The sequence below is a fragment of the Typopeltis vanoorti genome, chromosome 13 (assembly GCF_054136105.1).
Source record: "Typopeltis vanoorti isolate ZY-2024b chromosome 13, IOZ_Tvanoo_1.0, whole genome shotgun sequence".
NCBI lineage: Eukaryota > Metazoa > Arthropoda > Arachnida > Uropygi > Thelyphonidae > Typopeltis > Typopeltis vanoorti.
The window spans coordinates 34444226-34465486 of NC_143561.1; the positions used below are offsets into that span (position 1 = coordinate 34444226).

General features: G+C 37.4%; 1 protein-coding gene across 1 annotated transcript in view; it reads right to left on the reverse strand.

Moving 5' to 3' along the window:
- Positions 1-21261, reverse strand: part of LOC150100044 (multidrug resistance protein homolog 49-like) — a 199178-nt gene that overhangs the window by 161052 nt on the left and 16865 nt on the right. Inside the window, exon 3 of the mRNA XM_090403203.1 lies at positions 18163-18273. Within this exon, the coding sequence (XP_090259329.1) occupies positions 18163-18273 (111 nt within the window). The remainder of the gene's footprint in view (positions 1-18162; positions 18274-21261) is intronic.

Genomic DNA, 21261 nt, shown 5'->3' on the forward strand with positions numbered 1-21261 from the left:
TGCTAAAATAAACAACCACAAATTTCTTTGCTCTCTTATAACTTGGCATGATTTAACAGAATAAACCCTGTGAGTAAAATGCTTCAAGACAAAAATATGAACATTACACTTGCTTTTAGAATCTATCGAAAACTTAAAAATATTCTTACAAGAGTATCGATCAGATACAAATTTTAAAGAAGTTCTAAAAACGGCAAAAGAACTGAGTGAAGAGGTGGATGGAGAACAGGAATTTAAAACTGGTACGGAGGTTCGACGACGAAAGAAGACACGCACAATTTGACTATGAGCATCATGACGAAACGCCACAATCGCCAGAAGATAAATTTAGAGTGAATGTGTTTTATACACTTCTAGACGTTGCAATGTTCGTTAATAGAACGTTTTGAACAACTAAAAAACATATTATGATAATTGCAATTTCTTGGATAGATTACTACAAATTAACAACGAAGATTTACGAAAAAATTGTGATGATTTAGAGATTCTCTTGAAGGACGGTGACAATAAAGATGTAAATGCAATACAACTATATGACGAGTTATGTGCTTGCCGGGATATTTTTCGGAAGGATAATTTAGATATTCAAAACTCTTTCGATATTCTTAATTTTATTGTGTCCAATAATTTATCTTTCCCTAACTTTTCAATTGCTTTAAGAATGCTATTAACCTTACCTGTTAGTATAGCGAACGGAGAATGTTCCTTTTCCAAGTTGAAATTGATTAAAACCTACTTAAGAACAAGTATGTCACAAGATAGGCTGGTTAGTTTGGTGTTAATAGATATCGAAAATGATATATGTGCGGAATTAGACGTTAAGATCATTATTTCTAATTTTGTGAATATGAAATCAAAAACCCTAAAATTTTAATTTAAAAAATTTCAAGTATATTTATATAATTTAATTTATTTTCTGTTATTCTGTGAAGATTTTACTTTTCTTATTTCCTCATCTATCTTGAGTATCTTTTATTTTCCTAAAAGATAGTTTCACTTATAAAAATTATTAAAAACGTTTTACAAATTACTAAGAATTTAGTAACTTGTAAAATGGAAAAATTTTTTAAACTTTAGTTCAAATAAATTTTAACTTTAATTAAAATTCATTTTAATTTTGTTAGCGATTCGGGTCGGTGAGAAGGCTATAATCCCTGTATCATTATATTTAACGATTAAAGTGAAGTGGTTTTATCAAAATTTGCTTTAAATTTTGAGAATTTTCTGAATATTTGGGTTTTTAACGATTATCCTGACTAGTCAACACCCCTTTGTTCGTTACATTTAGCGAACCAACGTGTGGCTGTTCTGTCAAAATTCATTTAAAAAATTTCAAATAATTTAAATTTTCATTATCGTAAAAGAACCACACATGCCCGGATAGTTACAGGGGCGCTTAGATAGAAATTGCATGCAGGCGGCAAAGACCCTAGCACCGGCACTGTGCAAGTCTTCCTGGAATGTGCAAAAGAACTGGAAATGCTTTTGACTAAGCTGCTTAGTTTAAGTGTAGGCTCTGTCAGAGTTCCAAGGGAGTAGAAAGAGGACAAAATTATTCCTTTGCATAAGGAAGATTCTATTATAATTATAGACCAATCTGTATCTCAAATGGTGGTAAAAGCACTAGTAAAACTGATAAAAAAGAGAATTCAAGAATGGGTAGATAAAAATATGATACGGTATGAGGGTCAGCATGGCTTTTGGAAGTCATGCCTTAGTAATTTACTAACTTTTTATATAACAGCTCAGTTGGATAAAGGAAATGGCTATATGATGATTTTGCACGATTTTGCAAAGGCATTTGACAGAATACCACATGGGACACTGTTATGCAAATTAGAACAAATGGGGGATGGATATGAAATTGGTTAAGTGGATAGGAGGGTGGCTGCTGGACAGATGCTTTATACAGGGACAGAATCGAGCAAAAACCAGGTGACTAGTGGTGTGCCATGAGGTTCAGTGCTGCGACCATTGCTGTTTAATTTGTACATAAATGATATTGGAAACATGATGATGCAAAATTAGGTAGAGTAATAGTTAATCAAAGTGATGTGGAGAGCTTGCAGGATGATTTAAAGAGGTTGTCAGTATGGGCAAAAGTTAATGGGTGTCAGGTGAATGTCAAGAAATGTAAAGTTATGCACTTTGGGATAAATAGATTACAACCTGTTTATCACATTGATAGCACTGTACTTGAGGAAATAGATGAAGCTAGAGATTCAGGGGTGGTGGTAGAGTGAGAGTTAAAGTTTAGATGCCATATTGATAAGGTTGCTAAAGCCATCATCATCATCATCATCAAATTCCTGTCATGTACCCTAAAGGGGTGTACAGGATATGATAGTACTACATGAAAAAAATTACATCATTACTAACTTCCTGTCTACAATTTTCCTACAAATCAGTCTGTTACTTGTCAAGACTCCAACATTATCAGATCTTATATTTCTATCATCTAAGGCACTTTTTATCATATCAATCCACCTATATCTTGGTCTTCCTCTGGATCTTTTTCCTGCCAACCTGGCAGAGAACACTTGTTTTGGAAATCTTTCCTTGCCCATTCTGTTTAAGTGACCATACCAACTGAGATTAGCTCTGCTAATACATTCCTGGATGCTGACAATGTCAAGTTCTTTCCTAATATCCTCATTTTTAATATGATATTGCCATTGCTGCCATCTGTTCGTGCCCCTAATCTTTCTCAGGACTCTCATATCTGCGGTCTCTAGTCTTTGGTCAAGTGTTTTACTTCTGACCCAGCTCTCAGATCCATAAATTAAAACTGGTTTGAACACTGTCTTGTATACTAATTTAGTGTTCCGACTAATTTCTCTCTTATTCCATATAAATTTATTCAATTGATTTCTTACCATGCCACTTTGTTGATTCAGTTGTCTATTTCCATATTTAATTTACCATCTTCACTAAAAACCGTACCTAAGTAGTGGAAATGTTTTGCTTGTTCCACAGGTTCTCCATTCACAACACAGTTGACATTTTCAATGATTCTGCTTATTTTCATTGTCTTTGTCTTTTTATTGCTGACCTTCATACCATATCTATTACAATAGTTATTCAATTTAGTCAGGGAATCTTGCAGACTTGTAGTGGATTTATTTAGAAGTATAACGTCATCCGCATAAAACAAAGAGCTGACATTAACATCTCCAATTTTGATATCAGGTTTAATACCACTTTCCTTCATAATGTGATCCATATAGATAATGAATAACAGAGGGCATAATGTGCATCCTTGTCTCACACCAGATTTAACATTAAACCATCTTCCTGTACTTCCTTCAATTCTAATTGCTGCCTTACAACTCAAATAAAGAATAACTATTGCTTCATATAATGTCCCGTTGATACCATATAAACTGTAGCGTATTGAACAGTTTCTCTCTTGGCACCTTGTCATATGCCTTTTCCAGATCTACAAAACTTAAATACATATCTTTGTTATATTCTAATGATTTCTCCATTATCTGTCGTAAAGTGAAGATCTGATCCTGACAGCCTCTATTTAACCTGAATCCAGCTTGTTCTTCACCAAGCTTTTCTTCCACAATTCTTCTCAACTGTTTCTCAAGTATACTTGCATATACCCTATGAAGCACCCTGTGACTTCTTTCTCTTCTCCCAACTTCATTTGCCAATGAAAGGAAAGTGATATGGCACCATTGAAAACGTTCAAGTGGCAGTAACCACAACTCTCAACAGTATCCAAGAAACCGATATACAAAACTCTTTTAACGAATTAATTGAGAGTGACAACCGCTGTATCGAAGCTGAAGGAGAGTATATTGATTGAAATAAATTATTTGAATAATTATAATTGGCCTGTGTTTTATTTTCTAGCAAAAGTTTGGTTTCTTTTTTGGACAGAGGATGTATAAAGATGATGGTTCATTACTTTGCTTTTTTTTTCTCTATTGCTTTGCTTTTCTTCTAGTATTCTTCACTCTACTTCTCCTGAGTGTTTTATGCCATCCTGTCTTCCAGACCACCATATCACTGGGATGCAATGCAACCCATGGACATCTGGAAAGGGGGGGGGGGGAGTATCCTGTAATCTCTCACTAATTCAACAAGACAGGAAGTGCTGGATGGCCAGGCCAGGATTAATCAGATAGTGGGCTTGCATGCAAGGATCAACGGAATTGCAGTAAGCCTCCCACAGAATGATCTGGGGTGAGAACCCAAGGCTTGCTGTGGTATTAGTATAAGATCAGGGGTAGCCCTTGCATTCCTCTCCCAAGCACAGTCATTGTTTGCCAGTGAGGGACATCCATGTGTGTAGCTTCATGGTGGGTGCAGAGCTCTAGCACTGAAGAAAAGATCCTTTGAGCATGAATTTTTCATCTTCAAATTTTTCGGGGGACTTCACAAGGTCAACAAAAGTACTGATACCATAGATGCATTATATGATTACAGAAATAAAAAACAAAACACATGTGGCAACATTATAAATGTACCAGTTTTTCTCATCATCCATCCAACAGGGGAACAGCCAACAGGGAAAATGTCATCCTTTTTCATTCAAAAGGGTTTAGAATGACTGGCAGATCTTCAGAATAGTTAAAAAAACTACAATCAGGTGATATCCTTATACAAACACATGTCAGAAACATTCAGAAAAATTAAAAATTACTTAGTGCAACATCAATGTGTGGAATACCAATTACAGTAACACTTCATAAATATAAATCATTAAACACTTCTAGAGGAATATTATCAGAATTGGATCTTCTGGATGTTTCAGATGTGCAAATATGTTCAGAGCTTAAAGATCAGGGAGTGACTGGTATGTGGTACATGCTGATACATAGATGTTCACCTGGTTCCAACCAGGAACATCATCTTTGCTTTTGAAATACCTAAACCCCCAATATCTATGAGGGTGGTCTGAAACGTTCTCGGCTTAACAATGAATAACAATGAAACATTCTACGCTTAAGACCAATACATTTATTCCAGCGATGATCCAGCACCATTATCCCATCTCTGTAGTGGTTCTCAGTAAGATCTGCAAAATACCCCTTGACAGCTGCAATCACTTCCTGATTTGAAGAAAAATACTGACCAGCAAGGAAGAGTTTTAGTTTTGAGAAGAGACAGAAGTCAGAGGGAGCCAAATCTTCGGGAATAGGATGGATGTTCCAAAAATTCACAGTGCAGGATCCCTTAATTTTCCCATTGCCAAAACCTTTGGGCAGGTGCATTGCCCTGATGAAAGATGATTTTTTTCCTTCTGCAAACTGGGTCTTTTCTCACAAATTTTTTCGTCTAGTCTGGTTAAAAGATCAGAATAATATTCCCCAGTTATTGTTTTACCCTTTTCAAGATATTAATAAACAAATGCCTTTATCATCCCAAAACACTGATGCCATGACTTTCCTGCTGATGGAACTGACTTCTTTGGCACTGAACAACCAGCTTCTGACCATTGTTTTGATTCTGGTGTGTAATGGTGAATCCAAGTCTCGTCCATAGTACTAAATCGATGCACAAAATCAGTTTTATTCTTGTTAAAAAGCTCCAAGCACTGTTTAGAGATTTTCATGCGAGTGGGTTTTTAATCTGCTGTGAGCAAGCGCAGCACCCATCTTGCGCAAAACTTTTTCATTTGCAATTCTTCATGCAAAATATATCTTACACATTCTTTTGAAATGCCTATAGTCTCAGAAATTTCACACATTTTGACTCACAGGTCATCCAATACCTATCAGAGATTTTCATGCGAGCACGTTTTTAATCTGCTGTGAGCAAGAGCAGCACCCATCTTGCGCAAAACGTTTTCATTTGCAATTCTTCATGCAAAATATATCCTACACATTCTTTTGAAATGCCTATAGTCTCAGAAATTTCACACACTTTGACTCACAGGTCATCCAATACTTATCATGCACTTGATAAATGATTTTTGGTGTTGTTACACTTTTTGGGTGTCCTTCACATGGATCATCTTCAATGCTGATACGGCCATGTTTAAACTCGGCAGCCCATTTCTTAATTTTTGAAAACGTAGGAAAAGGGTACCCATAAACTTTTATGAACTTTTAACGAATTCCTTTTGGCATTAAACATTCTTTTACAAAGAATTGCATAACTGCATGATACTCAATTTTATCCATTTCAAGGGATATAGACAATACTTTTGCTGCAAACATCTGTAAAAAACAAACTACTTGGTAGAACGACTTTCAATTTCACATGGATGCTTATGACAGATGTACCAACTTAAAAAAAAAAAAAAATCTTGCCGATAGTGTTAACATCTATGGTCAAGGCCGAGAACTTTTCAGACCACCCTCATATAAAAGCAGGTATCTCAATTGTCCTGTTAAGATGTACATCCCTAATCCAATGAGATGCTTTAAATGTCAGAAACACACTCAAATTATCTGTCATGGCTATACCACCTGTGCCTGATGTGGTAGTAAAGCATATGATAATAAATCTCTGGAAAGAAAGCTAAATATTCCAACTGTCAGGAGTTTATCCAGACTAGTTCCATGCATTCCAGAGATGGAAGGATAAAAAGAAATACAAAGGATAAAAACAGAAGAAAATTATTATTATTATTATTGGAACTCCCCGTAATAATAATAATAATAATAATTATTATTATTATTGTTATGTAACACTTCCAGGCAGTCTAAATGCTAATCCACCAACTACAATGAACCACAACTATGACAATGGCATCTACTGCCCACCACCACCACCACTAGTATTTTCACAGACAATAACAAACACCCATGCACACAGCGGGATTCGAACCAGCAGCCTTTTGGCTAGAGAGCAGATACGCTAACCATTCTGCCAACCAGTCAGCAAATATATTATATTATTATTATTACCCCAAGACCTCATGGAGTCAAAGACTCATCTGGAAGGACCTTTTATCACACACACAGCTCATCATACCATACCTTGAACACATTCAAACTCCTTGCAGACACCATACTCTCAGGCAAGGCATTCCAATCATTTACAACTCTGCATGAAAAAAAACTTCCCCTCCCTCGCCTATTCACACCCTCTTCATACAGTTTCCAGGGGATTACCTCTGGTTCTCCCTCGATTTCCCACTATTTTCTGTAGAACTTCTCCAGCATTGATCCTATAACAACCCTTTACCAATTTGTAGGTCCCTATCATATCTTCCATCCTCCTCCTGTCCACCAGATTCTACCAATTACATCTTCTCAATCTTTCCTCATAGTTGACATTCCAGAGGTCAGAAACAACCTTAGTCAATTGCCTTTGGATCCTTTCCAACATCTCTTCATCCTTCTGAAAGCCAGGTGACCAAATCTGGGCACAACAGTCCATGTGTCGCTTAACCAAAGCCTTATACAACGGAACAAGAATCTCCCTACTTCAAAATGTCAGTATCCTCCGCATCATTTCCAGAAGCCTTTGTGTCGTCTTCACAATTTTGGCTGTGTGTCCCCTAAATTTCAGATCCTTATCCACTATCACTCCCAGATCTCTTATTTCTTCCACCTCCAACAATATATCCTCACCAAGTATAAATTCTGCACCCAATCTTTGTTTTCCAAATTTTAAAACCTTACATTTTGCAAAATTGAACTCACAACTCCATTTCCAATCACTCAATTTATTCAAGTCTTCTTGCAAGGCCACAACATCTTCACTACTTTTCATGGTTCATCCCAACCTTGCATCATCTGCAAACAACTGAATATCTCCATTCAAATCTTCACCAATATCGTTAATATACAAGTTAAACAGTAATGGTCCCAAAACAGACCCCTGAGACACTCCACACATGGATATCGCTTCCCCATACACAACTTGTTGATACCTATCAGATAGCCAGTCTCCAATCTAATGCACTAATCTAATATCCAATCCCATCTGCTCTAGTTTGACTATTAATTTATCATGAGGTACCCTATCAAATGCCTTTGCAAAATCTAAGTACATAACTGTGTATCCTTCTCCTCTGTCCAAGGAAGCAGTCACTTTATTGTAATAAGTAAGTAGATTACTAAAACATGACCTCCCTTTAGCAAATCCATGCTGTCCATCAAAGATAATACTATTGTTGTCAACCCAACTCTGGATCCTAATTCTCACAAGCTTCTCCAACAACTTAACCACACTACTTGACACACACAGTTAGGCCTATAATTTGATGCCTGAGTTCGATCACCTCCTTTATGAAGTGGTACAATCTTGTCCCCGTTCCACTCCTTAGGGACTTGACCAAGTGCAAGACTTGCATTAAAAAATATGTCAAGAAAAGTGTCAACTCCCTGGCACATTCTTCAGAATACATGGTTATATATTATAAAGTCCCTCAGCCTTATTAACATCTAGTTTACTGAACTCCCCATACACCTCTTGCTCATTTACAGTCAGTCTCTCCTCCCCATCATCTACTGCTCTCAATCTCTCCATGAAGTCACATTCACAAGATTGAAAGACCTTCATGAATTGCTCATTAAGTATCTCCACCACACATTCTGCAACAGTTGTCTTTATACCATTTTCTCAATGTTTTCCTTCCATAATCATTCTTTCTTTTGCTCTCTACATATCGAAAGAACTTCTTAGGATTCTTTTTGGCTTCATTAGCTAACTGCTGTTCATACCACTCTTTAGCTACCCTCACTAACCAAGTCACCCTCCTTGCTTGGTCTGTGTAGACCTCATGGAATTGGTTATTTCCACTTCTCTTATGCTGCCTCCACAATGCCCTCTTTCTCTTTATTGCATGCTTAATCTCTTTATTCATCCATCTCATCCTTGGACTACACTTAGATATTGCATCTACTAGATAGTTTTTGAAAATCTCCCAAGCTGTATTGATCTGTTTTCCAGCTAACTCCTCATTCCATGCTACACCTGCCAGTTGTCTCCTGAGCTCTTCATAATCACCCCCCCCCCCTTGTTGTTCCACATATACCCTTTTCTCACAGAGGCCCTCACACTACTGGCAACCACCCATGTAATCACCTAATGGTCACTCTCACCAATTGGTGAATGATTTGACACCTCATTTATACTTGCATCCACTGATGAGATCACCAAATCCAAGATCCTCAATCCTCGGGTGCCCTCTGTTACATACTGTCTGAGGTAGTTATCCCTCAAAAACTCAAGAAACTCATTTTAGTTACTTCTAGTTGCTATCTCATCATTCCAGTCCATATTGCCATAATTAAAATCGCCCTTAATGATCACCTTTTCATATTTGCTTGCCTAATTTGATCATACATTTCATTATCACCACCATTCACATTATGTGGGCTATAACAACATCCAACCAAGTATTTGATTCCATTCACCTCTATCTCACACCATACTGCTTCAAAACCACTGGCACTATTTCTCTCTTGCATCTCTACTTTGTAAGGACGTAACTCTTTCTCAATCATCAATAGCGCTCCCCCCTCCCTTTTTTACCCCTTCTATCCTCACGAAACACATCATACCCTTCCATCTCTATTCCTGTCAGGATGTCATCCTCTTCCAACCATGTCTCACTTTTTCCGACAATCTTTGGATGAACAGACACAATTAGTGCAACCATTTCATCTGCCTTGTTTCTTATACTTCTAGCATTGGTATACAAACACAACAGCTCATTTCTGGATCTACAGCTAGTTACACTGATACCACTCACTGGATGTGATCTGTCCATGCTCGACTGGGGCCATTTCCCTTTCTGCTTCTTCATTTTAGATCCCTTTTCAATTCCAACTGTTTCCTCTTGATCTCAGGTTATCCCTTTTCATTCCTGTCTACACATGCTTTCACCTCCTCTCGGAGCATCCATCTTTCTCATCCCTGTCCACCCTGTGCAAGAGAAGCCTCCCCATTTCCCTGCTCTTCTTACACACCAATTCTCTCATTTTCTATACTCATACCACTCACTTCCTCATTCATAACCACCTCTTCAATCTCTCCTGTCTTACTCTCCTTCTCTTCCACATCACTTCCACTTGATCTGATTCATTCTCTCTCACTCTACTCACTTCTCTACCTTCCAGCAGCAGTCTCTCCAAGCAACTCACACCATAACCACTCAAATGCAGTCCATAGCAACATACAGTTCACTTCTTCCTTCAAACTCATTCCACACAATAACAAACTGTACTCCCATCTCCTCACACATTTTAGCCAGCACATCATTCATAATCCTTGCTCTCCGCCTCATCTCACCACAGTCATACCTAGGCAACACGCTGACTACCCCCTTCCTGTTACACTATTCTCTTTTATCCTTCTAAGCAGCCTCCTGACATCCATTCTGACTTGCTCTTTGTCTTTTGTCAAATCATTCGTGCCGATTAAAACCATCAACTCCTTTGCTCGCTCACTCCTCATATCCAATGCCTCAATCACTCTACTCATTTTACCGACTGGAAAATATGCCTTGTGCATCCTATCATCCAGCACACCTTTAATAATCGAGTCGCCATATAATGCCACTCGCTCATCTTTTGTTAACTATTTCATGCCATCATGATTAGTTTAAATAGTTTTTACCTGAATTTTCTTAATTTCATTCGGCATCCAATCCAATTCAACTTCCGAATCTCGCGTCACATTCTCTCTATCATTCATTCTTTCTAATTTTCTAACTCTCAACACCCTCTTTTCACTTTCACTCTCATTCATCCTTCTGTGCTTCTGTACTTTCAGTCCAACATGCGACCGACTTTCGCTATCATTCATTCTTTCAATTTTTTCTACTTTCGATTCCTGCATCATGCCATTTCCAGTTTTATTCGTTTTCTCAATTTCATTTCCTTCCACCACTCCTGCCTCACTTTTGTCCTTATTAACATCCGTTACACTTTTTAAATACCTCATTTTCTTTTTTACTGATTTTTTAACTTTCTTTCGCCTCTCTTTCACACCATCCTTCTCTTTCGAACCTGCACTCATTTTCCCCGTGACATTCTCGCTACTAACACTTTCCGTCATCAATTTCATATTTGCATTCATCAATTCCTCGTGCAGTTCACACTTCACACACCCCTTCTTCCATCCACCCTAAACATCCACAAATCATTTATGTTGAAAGAATACATATAACACACCTCACACTTAACGAAAAGACTGAAGTCTACGTTAAAGTCATGGAATGACAAAGCCGCCGCCATGTTTAATCTGCTGGTTACCACTCTAAAGTCTAATTATAAAGTTTAATAATAACAACGAATTCGTAATTAAGTTTAAGCAAAACAAAATCCCGACACTAATAATAATGGTAGCACACAACCTTTACAGCAGCTCTTACTCAAACAAACACTCATGTATACTTAACTATTCCAAGAATACTTATCTCAATCTGAAGCACTTCTTACACACATCCGCCACACTTGACTCACAAGTGCCCTCTCTATCAGGATGCAAAGACGAAACTAGCCAGAACCACACCTATCCTGAAATCTTCTTATGCTGAAAACGTGACAATTACAAAATATTAATAGCCCACATATTATTCCACAATCTGATAATTGCCCCATATCTGAACTTTAGGATCATGAGTGTATCAGTCTTATCACCTATAGTCTTACTCCTGAAACAACTCCAAAAATGATCCCATTTGATAAGAACCCACTTGCCAAGAAAATTGTTGGAAGGATTTCACTTAAAGATAAACAAACAGATACCTTCACAAAAAAATGGGTAATTCTGTATTAATTGAAAGTAATTTATCACTATATTACTATTACCTTTTGTACTGCTGTAACTTTTACTTTGGCACTGTGTGACCTTTGTTGTCCTTAATCCAATAAACAATAAATAAATAAATTCATTTTGGTGCATAACAAGTTCCACTGATACCATCAGCTGTGACTCCTTCATGCTTTTCCACAGCCATTTCACTCTCTTATTACCTATCCTGGAATCCTCTCTAGATCCAAATTTGTCTCCTGCATTCCATCTACTCATACATTTACTTCCTCTTCCATAATTGATCATTCTCATTTACTGCTTCTCCCCCCCCCAACTCCCATTTCCCTGTGTTTCTTGCACTCCAGTTCTCTTCTTCTCCTCACTCATGCTACTCACTTCTATATTCATAAGCACTCCTTTAATCCTTCCTATGTTATGTTACTTCTTATTTGCTCAGATTCATTCTCCACAGTCAATATTCCTTCTTCCAGCACATGAGTATGCATTCTCATTTTGGTGTGTCTTCACTTTTCTTACCTTTCCTACTACACTATTATCTTTTATTCTCCAGAATTACTTCCTGAAATCCATTCTTACATTCTACTTGTTTCCAATGAGGTCGTTCATTCCTACTACCAGCTCTTTTGCTTACTTATATAAAATACCTAATCACTCTGCTTATCATTTTACCTCCAGGAAAACAAGCCTTGTGCATCCTCTCATTCACCCACTTCTAATAATCAAATTTTCAAACAAAGTCATTCACAAGTCATTTGTTACCACCTTCACATGGCCATCATTCATCTGTCTTTTTCACTCTTCCACACATATCTGCAATCTCTTCATTTGCTGAACATATGCCTCATCTTTACCAACTCTGCTTTCAAATTATTATTATTATTATTACTGTACCCTCCATGGAGTTGACAGACTCATCATGGGAGGTTCAACTGACAACATATTTATCATATAAAATCTTAAATTTTTAAATCTTAAATCATTATCTTATTGTTAATCACATTCTGTTTTTCACCACAAGTCTTCCATGCTTTCTTATCACACTTTTTTCTTCACCATCAATTTCGTGTGCATTCTTAACAGTTAGAAACTCTTTCTTGCATTCATTTTGCTTACTACTTCTCTTTTTCAAATAAGCCTTATGGTCTCCCTCAACATTTCACACTTCCTGCTTATCCACACTTGTTCATCTCTTTTATTCAATCTCTCCACATGCACACACATATTGCTTTCACAGCACCATACCATTATTGAAAAATCCATGGCATTCACTTTATTTGACATTCCCACTGACCTACACAATACACACTCTCTTTCTCTCTCTCATTGTCATTTTGTCTCAGAGTGCTGAACAAGAAACAGAATATAAAATAATACTTAGACTAAAAAATTTAACCAAATGCTACATAATCACTATTATCACATAGCTGCACTCATTTAAAACAAAACATTGATTCTTTAAAGATACTTGTGACATTAGGATTATAAAACGCCTTACTTCAATGTCCTAACTTGAATCGTAATGACTGCATATCTGTATCAAAAATTTGGGAAAGTTTAATCAGGATAACACATTAATTTTTCTTTAATTTTTCTTTTTTTTTTAAATTTCCTATATTAGTCTAATGTTATTTAAGATTATTACATGAATTTCTGAATTAATATCTTTAATTTAATCATGACTCTGATAAAAAAATGTTACTCTTTTAATACTTAGTGATTGACATCACATGGCTCGTTCTATTTGTGAATGATCAATTGTTCGTATTCCACCTTGTTTTTTAAAACTATTCCTATGTAGCCACTGAAGATGGTATGTAATATTCAGACTGAAATATTTGGCAAATTCAATAATATTTTTGTGTAAACGTGTATATATTTTATAAAACAACACATTATTGTCAAAGAAGAAATATAAGATTAACTTACCTTGCTGCAGCTCTTACTTAGTAAAAAAATAAAAATGTTGTAGTCAGCAAATAGAATTAAACTTATAATGCACTTCCTTCAGGAGGTCTAGCAGCATGAATGGCAAATGCCATTTTCACTGAGCTACACACACAAGCACAAAATCATACAAATATGTTTAGCATACTTCTCTCATATCTTTTCCCTACCGAAATTCATATCTCACCTAAAGACAGTCACAGACATCCATGCCCATGACAGGATACAACTACAATTTTCTGCAGTATGAAAAATCCAAGTTTCCAGAAAGTAAAAACTCTCCCTCTCCAGTATGAGACTGGCTAACTCCCCTTCATTGAAATTGAAAATCCCTTATGAAACATTCTCCATGTAACATTTGAACCCTGGTCTTTCTAAACAATGGTCACTCTCAATACTGAGTGCACTACAGAGGCTCTTATGTTTTTATATTAAACAGAAATTCTTTTTATAGAGCTTAATTATTATTATTCAGGTCTCCATGGAGTCAAATGACTCATTGTGTGAGGTCCTTCCTAGAAAACACAAAGTCTGTCATACCACTCCTTGAACTCATTGACCATTTGTGTTCTTACCACTTTATCAGGAAATGCATTCCATGGTTCAACCACCCTCCATACAAAAAAACCACTCCTCACTCTCTTGCCCACAGCTTCCTTTCATAACCTCCAGGAATGTCATCACTCCTTTCTGCTGTTCCACCAAGCAAAAGAACTCCCTAGTGTAAACCCTGTAACTACCTCTCAACATAATTTAAAAGTCTCAATCATATCACCCCTCCAGCTGCTATCCACCAAACTCTGCAGTCCACATTCCCTCAGCCAATCCACATAACTAACATTGTGCAGTGAAACAATCTATGTTATCCACCTCTGTACCCTTTTCACACTAAATTTATACCATTCAAATCCTAGGGACCAAATTTGAGAACAATAGTCTAAGTGTGGTCTGATCACGGTCTTATACAATGGAATGATAACGGAATGGAATCTATCACTGGACGTCAGCATCCTTCTCAGTATTGAAACAATTCTCTGGGTTACCTTCACCACCTTTGCAATATGTTCCCTGAAATTTTGCAAATTTTTATCAATCATCACCTACAGATCTTTTGTCTCCCCTACTTCCTCAGTACAGCTGCTCAAATCGAGTATGCAGCCTCACATCGATGTATCCCAAACTTCAAGGCTTTATATTTTGCTGCATTAAACCGAGATCCCCATTCATTTGTCCATCTGTCTAGTTTATTCAAATTCTCTTGCAGGGCTGCCACATCTGCACTATTACTGATAACCCTTCCCAACTTCACATCATCTGCAAACAACTGAATATCCCCCCTGCAATCCACTGACAATCTAATCTAATCTTGTGGCCTCCTTTAAGAGGATTGCAGCTGATGAACAGCCTGCTTCCATGCCTCAATATCTCTTGCTTCTTTAAGATTCTTGCCCATCCAATCTTTGATGTTGTCTTTCCATTGCAGTAAGGGTCTTCCTCTCCTTCCCTCCACCATCCCCTGCAATACTATTCTGGGAAGCTCTCCAGAAGAACCCCCCCTCCTCATCAAATTGTCCTGCAAATGCTATTTTTCTTCTTTCGATACTAGCCATATAGTCTCTTTTCATTTTGAATCTTTTAAGAACCTCTTCATTGCTCAATCTTTCAGTCCAGCTGATATGATCCATTTTTCTCAAGCATGACATTTCAAATGCATTCAATCAGTCACTCATCTCCTTATTGATCGTCCAGGACTCACATCCATACGTCCCCATACTCCAGATCATTGTCTTGAGGATTCTTACTTTTAACTGTTTGTTCAGATTTCTGTTTCCTAATATGTGATATATTTGGAAAAATGCTGCTTTTGTGTTTTTTAATTCTGTTCTTAATATCATAATTAGATCTATTATCTTCTGTTATCCAACTCCCAATGTATTCAAAACTTTTTACATTTTCTATTCTTTGTCCATTCAGTGATTTCCATCCCATCATTTCCTTTCCTTGAAATCTTCATCACTTTTGTCTTCTGAATGTTTATTTTCATTTTATATCTCTCTCATTTCCAACCCTGTTCAGTCTGTTCAAAATTCTTTGCAAGCCTTCTTCTGTTTCGCTCATAAGCAAAATGTTATCTGCATATCTTATATTATTTATTAGATGTCCGTTTATCTTTATCCCATCCTTCCCATATCATCCATTCAGTATAGACATTAAAAAGGAGTGGGGAGATCCCACACCCTTGCCTCACACCCTTTCTTATGGGGATTCATTCAGTATTCTCTTCTTTAAATCTGACCATGGCTTCTTGAGTTTCGTATATTCTGAACAGAATTCTCATAATAATTTTATCTTACAATATCACTGACAATATCACTAATATAAAGGTTAAACAGTATTGAGCCCTGTGGGACCCCACTTGGAACCTTCTGCCTCCTTGATATTGTCCCACCATACACAACTCTTGGATAACTATCAGACAGCCAATCCTGAATCCAGTTGACTAACCTGAAATCTAAACCCATGTGCTGCAACTTAAATATCAGCTTATCATGTGGCACTCTGTCAAATGCCTTTCCAAAACAAAAAAAAAAAAAAAAATGGCAGTATATACCTTTCCCTCATCAACTGCTCTTGTCACTTTATTATAAAAGGCAATCATATTACTAAAGCAAGAGCACCCCTTAACAAATATATGTTGACTCTCACAGATAACATTACCCTCATCTGTCCAATGCTGTATATTGTCCTTCACTAATTTCTCCAAGATCTTAACTACTACTGATGAAACACAAACTGGCCTATAATTAGACCCTTCCAGTCTGCTACCACCCTTATGCAATGGCACTATTTTACCTTCCTTCCATTCCTTGGGTACCTTTCCAGACTTTCGTTCAAAAGCCAGGTCAAAGGAGCTGTCAGTTCTTTAGCTAATTTTCTCAAAAGCCATGGTGAAATACCATCCAGTCCCACAGCTTTACTGACATCCAGAGTACTCAGTATTTGGAACACACTCTCCTCTTGCACCTCTAAACCACCTGCCCTATCCCTCTAGTATTGAAACTTACCTCTCCAGGATGAATTACTCCACTCAAGTGTTTATTGAACAACTCCACTATGTCCTCTGCATCAGTCACTCTATTCCCATTTTTATCCCACAATGTCATTCTTCCACAATCATTTCTTCTCCTACTGGCCACATATCTAAAAAATTCCCTAGGATTTTCTTTGGATCTTAGTGCCAATCTCTTCTCATATTCCAGTTTTGCCTTTCTCACCATACTAGTCACTCTTCTGGCCTGTGTCTTATATTCTTCATGCATCTCTTTTTCACCTGCAGTTCATGTTTGATATTGTTTGTCATCCACTTTACACCAAATTGTGTCCTCTTCTTCACTCGTGGAATACAGCTTACTACTGCTACTAACAAATATTCCTTCACAATTTCCCAAGCAGTAATGATATCCTGGCCTTCCAATTCAACCTAATACATTTGTCCCTCAAGAATTCTAGAAATTCCATTCCCTTATTACTACATGAATTTTCCTCTTTCAAATTTATACTGCTGTAGTTAAAATCTCTTATAACAGTCATACTTCTTGCATTTGACAAGCGCAACTCCCTAAACATTTTATGCTCCCCACCCTCTGTGCTCCTTGGCTTGTAGCAACACCCCACTAAATATCCTGTCTTGTTCACTTCTACCTCACACCATATGCTTTCAAAACCATTAGTGTCACTGTCTTCCAAAGCCTCCACTCTTAGAGGACATAAGTCATCACTTATCATAAGCAGTACTCCGCCACCGCATTTTCCCTTCCTATCCTGCCGAAAAATGCTGTATACCCTTCTGCTTCTATTCTTGTTATCATATCATATTCCGTCAACCACATCTCAGAGATCTCAATAATCTTTGGCCAGGCTGATGCTATCAGCACCACCAATTCATCTCCTTCATTTCAGATACTCCTGGCATTAGTATAAAACATGAAAATATCACTATTTCTATACCTATTATTATCCCCTCCAGACACCACTGGATTCAGTGTTTCCTGATGTCTTCCCCCTTCCCTCAAAAGGCAACCCTTGCTACCATCCACCCTGGGAATTCTAGTTTCCCTGCATTGACACACCGACTTGTTCAGAAAACAGCAATTTCTTCAGATGTCCACGTCCTTCCTCGTTCAAATGCAAGTGATCTCTCGCATACACACAGTTCCTTTCTGTCCTCAAATGCCCTCAACCTCCAAGCATCCACATATTCGAATCCTCTCTTTTGACTTATTCTGGCTATTATGCTATTCATTATTACAGCTCTTTTACTTAGCTCATCATTATCATACCTGGGCAACACACACATCTTTCTTCTTGAGTTTTTTTTTTTGTACAACCTCAAGCATGAATCTCAGATCCCTTGCCACCTGATTTACACTGTCTCTCAACTTAAAAAAAAAAAAACTTTTGTGAGATTTTTATTATGTTTGGAAAATTATTATTAATTTTTGTTTTTTTTTAATTCTAACTTACTGGAATATCTGGTCTAACAGGATACCTAAAATGTACATTATTTAGTTCAACTACTCCATTTAAAAATGCTGGTTGCAATCCTAAAACAGAACTATTGTCAATCAGCGAATCCTAGGAAAAAAAGAAAAAAAAAACTAAAATAACAATCAATTCCATACATTAGAATTGAAAAAAAATAATAATAAATAAATAAAATAATAAAAAATAAAAACTAATAAATAAATGCAGATGGTATGCAGGTGACTGATGCAGACGTGATTGTTCAACTAATAAGCAGCCATTTTGCTAAAAGCTATTAACCTGGTATATGCAACATTGAACTCACCACTACATCTTCACCGTATGAGGAAACTCATGTGGATGAGGAGGAAGTATTCCTCATCCAGCTGATGGAAAGAATACCTCTACTAATGCAGATGTGTGAGGGCGACAGATGCAGAAGAAGTTGCTAACTAATGAGTGCCAATTTTACTAAAAGCTAATGACCTGCTGGTGTATGCAACATTGAGCTCACTGCTACCTCTTCATTGGATGAAGACGCTCATGTGTATGAAGAGGACTTAGAACTGTTGTACAAACTGTATAAGAATTCAGCACCTGTGATAGAATATTACAGGTACTAAAAGTGTGTCCAGTTGAATTCGCTAATCCTTGAACCAGGCTACATAATTTGTGCCTTAGAACAGGAAAGATTCTGCAGGACTGCAGAGAATGTATGGTAACCCCATTGCACAAGGATGGTACAAAGACCAATGTATCTAACTATTGACCAATCAGTATCTAACTCTAACCTTCTTGACAGCATTCATTCTCAACTTGCACAAACACACTCGTATTTTTTCCCCATCCTCCATAAAATGAAAAATTCCATCTACTAAAATTATGTATAACCCTTTCAGAAGTTTGTAAGTCTCAATCATATTACCCCTCTTTATCCTGTTTACTAGTCTCTGCAGCCTACAAATTTTAAAAAATGATATCAGTATTCCACAATCCTGATATCATTTTTGACACTCACCTCTGCACTTTCTCCACTGTATCAGAATCACCATGGAAACCAGAAGACCAGGCCTGCATGCAATAGTTTGAGTGAGGTTTTATCAAGGCATTGTACGCTTTGCGGAGTGCGGTCGGTGTGTGGTTAGATGATAATAAAGGATTGAATGTGTGTAGAAAATGTAGGGAGAATGCGGAATTGAAGTGTATTTCGGATCGTGAGTGTGATATTTTTGTCAACCTTCAGAATGAAGGAAACAGGGATATGACAGGAAACGGCAAGGTTGTACATGAAAATTGTGAGAGTGTGAATGTAGAAAGTGTGAATGATAGTATAAATGGTTTCTCAGAGAACAAAAAAGATGAGATAGATGCATTGAGTGAGATCGCGTTGTTGAATAGTGCGATAGAAAGAGCAAAACAGCAGCTAGAGTGCATGAACAAAAGTAGACTGAATGAACCAACCAATAATAAAAGGTATGACAGGAAAAATAGACGTATGAATGTGAACATGAACAAAATGAAGGATAGAGTGCTGTATGGAGACTCGTTAGTACGAGGTGTGTTAGTAGAGGATTTGACATAATCGTACCAACCTGGTGCGACCATAAAGGACGTAACTGCGTCTATTAGAGAGCAAAAGGAAAGGGTGAAAGAAATGATTGTTGTGGCAGGTACGAATGATTTGAAAGGAGATAAAATGGAAATGATAGAAGACCTGAATGAATTGTTTGAGGTAGCAAACGAAAAGAGTGAGAGAGTTAGAATGATTAGTCTTTTGCCACGGTATGACAGTGAAATGTTTAAAAGGAGGGCTATAATTGCAAATGACTTTATGCGTGGGTTATGTATGACGAGTGGTGTGGAATTTGTGGATGTGTGGAGTGAGTTTGATGGGCGAAAGGATCTATATAAGATAGATGGCTTGCATTTGAATGGTTACGGTGTAAGAAGACTTGAGAAAGTGTTGCTGAATGTAGTGGATGTGCAAACTCAGGGAAACTAGATTTGTTGGGGGGGGGGAGTAGAGAAACAGTCCTTATGGAGGCAGTTGAATGTAAGAATGAATATAATATGCCAGAGCAAATAAGGACAACAAATCTGAGTGGGATAGTTAATATAAGGCATCAAGGTAGGGTTGGGGCTAATGGGGGTCTTAAATTCATGTACACTAATACTAGGAGTATTAGGAACAAGAAGGAAGAGTTTTTGGCCATGGTTGGCACTTCCAGACCACAGGTTATAGGTATTAGTGAAACATGGCTGACTGTAGATGATATAACTAGTGGGATTGAATGTGATGGGTATAGTGTGTTCAGGAATGACAGAGAGAATAAAATGGGGGGAGGAGTATTGTTGATGATAGCTGATGAGCTCCAGCCAAGGAGAATAGAAGTTGAATTGCAGGATAGAGAAAAGAGCACATTTGAGGCCATTTGGTGTGAGATTGTGGCTAGCAGAACTAAATATACAATTGGGTGCTGCTATAGACCAGGTGATGGAAAAGATGGTGGTGACAGTATGCACAAGCAAATAGAAGAAATGGGTGGAAGGAGGGTGATTATTATGGGAGATTTCAACTATGGTCGCATTGATTGGAGTGAGGAGAGGACACACGGAAGGAAGGAACTGGATTTTATGCGGTTATTAAGGGATAACTATCTGCGACAGCATGTAATGGAAAATACTAGGGGTCAGAGAGTGCTTGACCTAGTAATTACATCTGAGGATTTGGCTGTAACAAATATGACCACATTGCCACCAATTGGTGAGAGTGATCATAGGGTCTTAACTTGGGAGGTGGCTAAAGGTGTAGAATTTTCAATTAAGACAGGGTACATGTGGAATTATCGGGCTGGAAAGTATGACAAGCTTAGGAGTTTGATTGGTTCAGTGCCATGGCATGTACAACTGCAAGGACTAGAAGTTGATAGTGCATGGGAGGTAGTTAAGAAGTGCTTGCATGAAGCAATGGCTGACTGTATACCTAGAGTCCAAATAATAAATCAAGTAGGGGTTAAATGGATGAATAACACCATTAAGCTTGAGTTGCAAAAAAAGAAACAACTATGGAGGGAATTTAAGGAGAAGGGTGACCGGCAG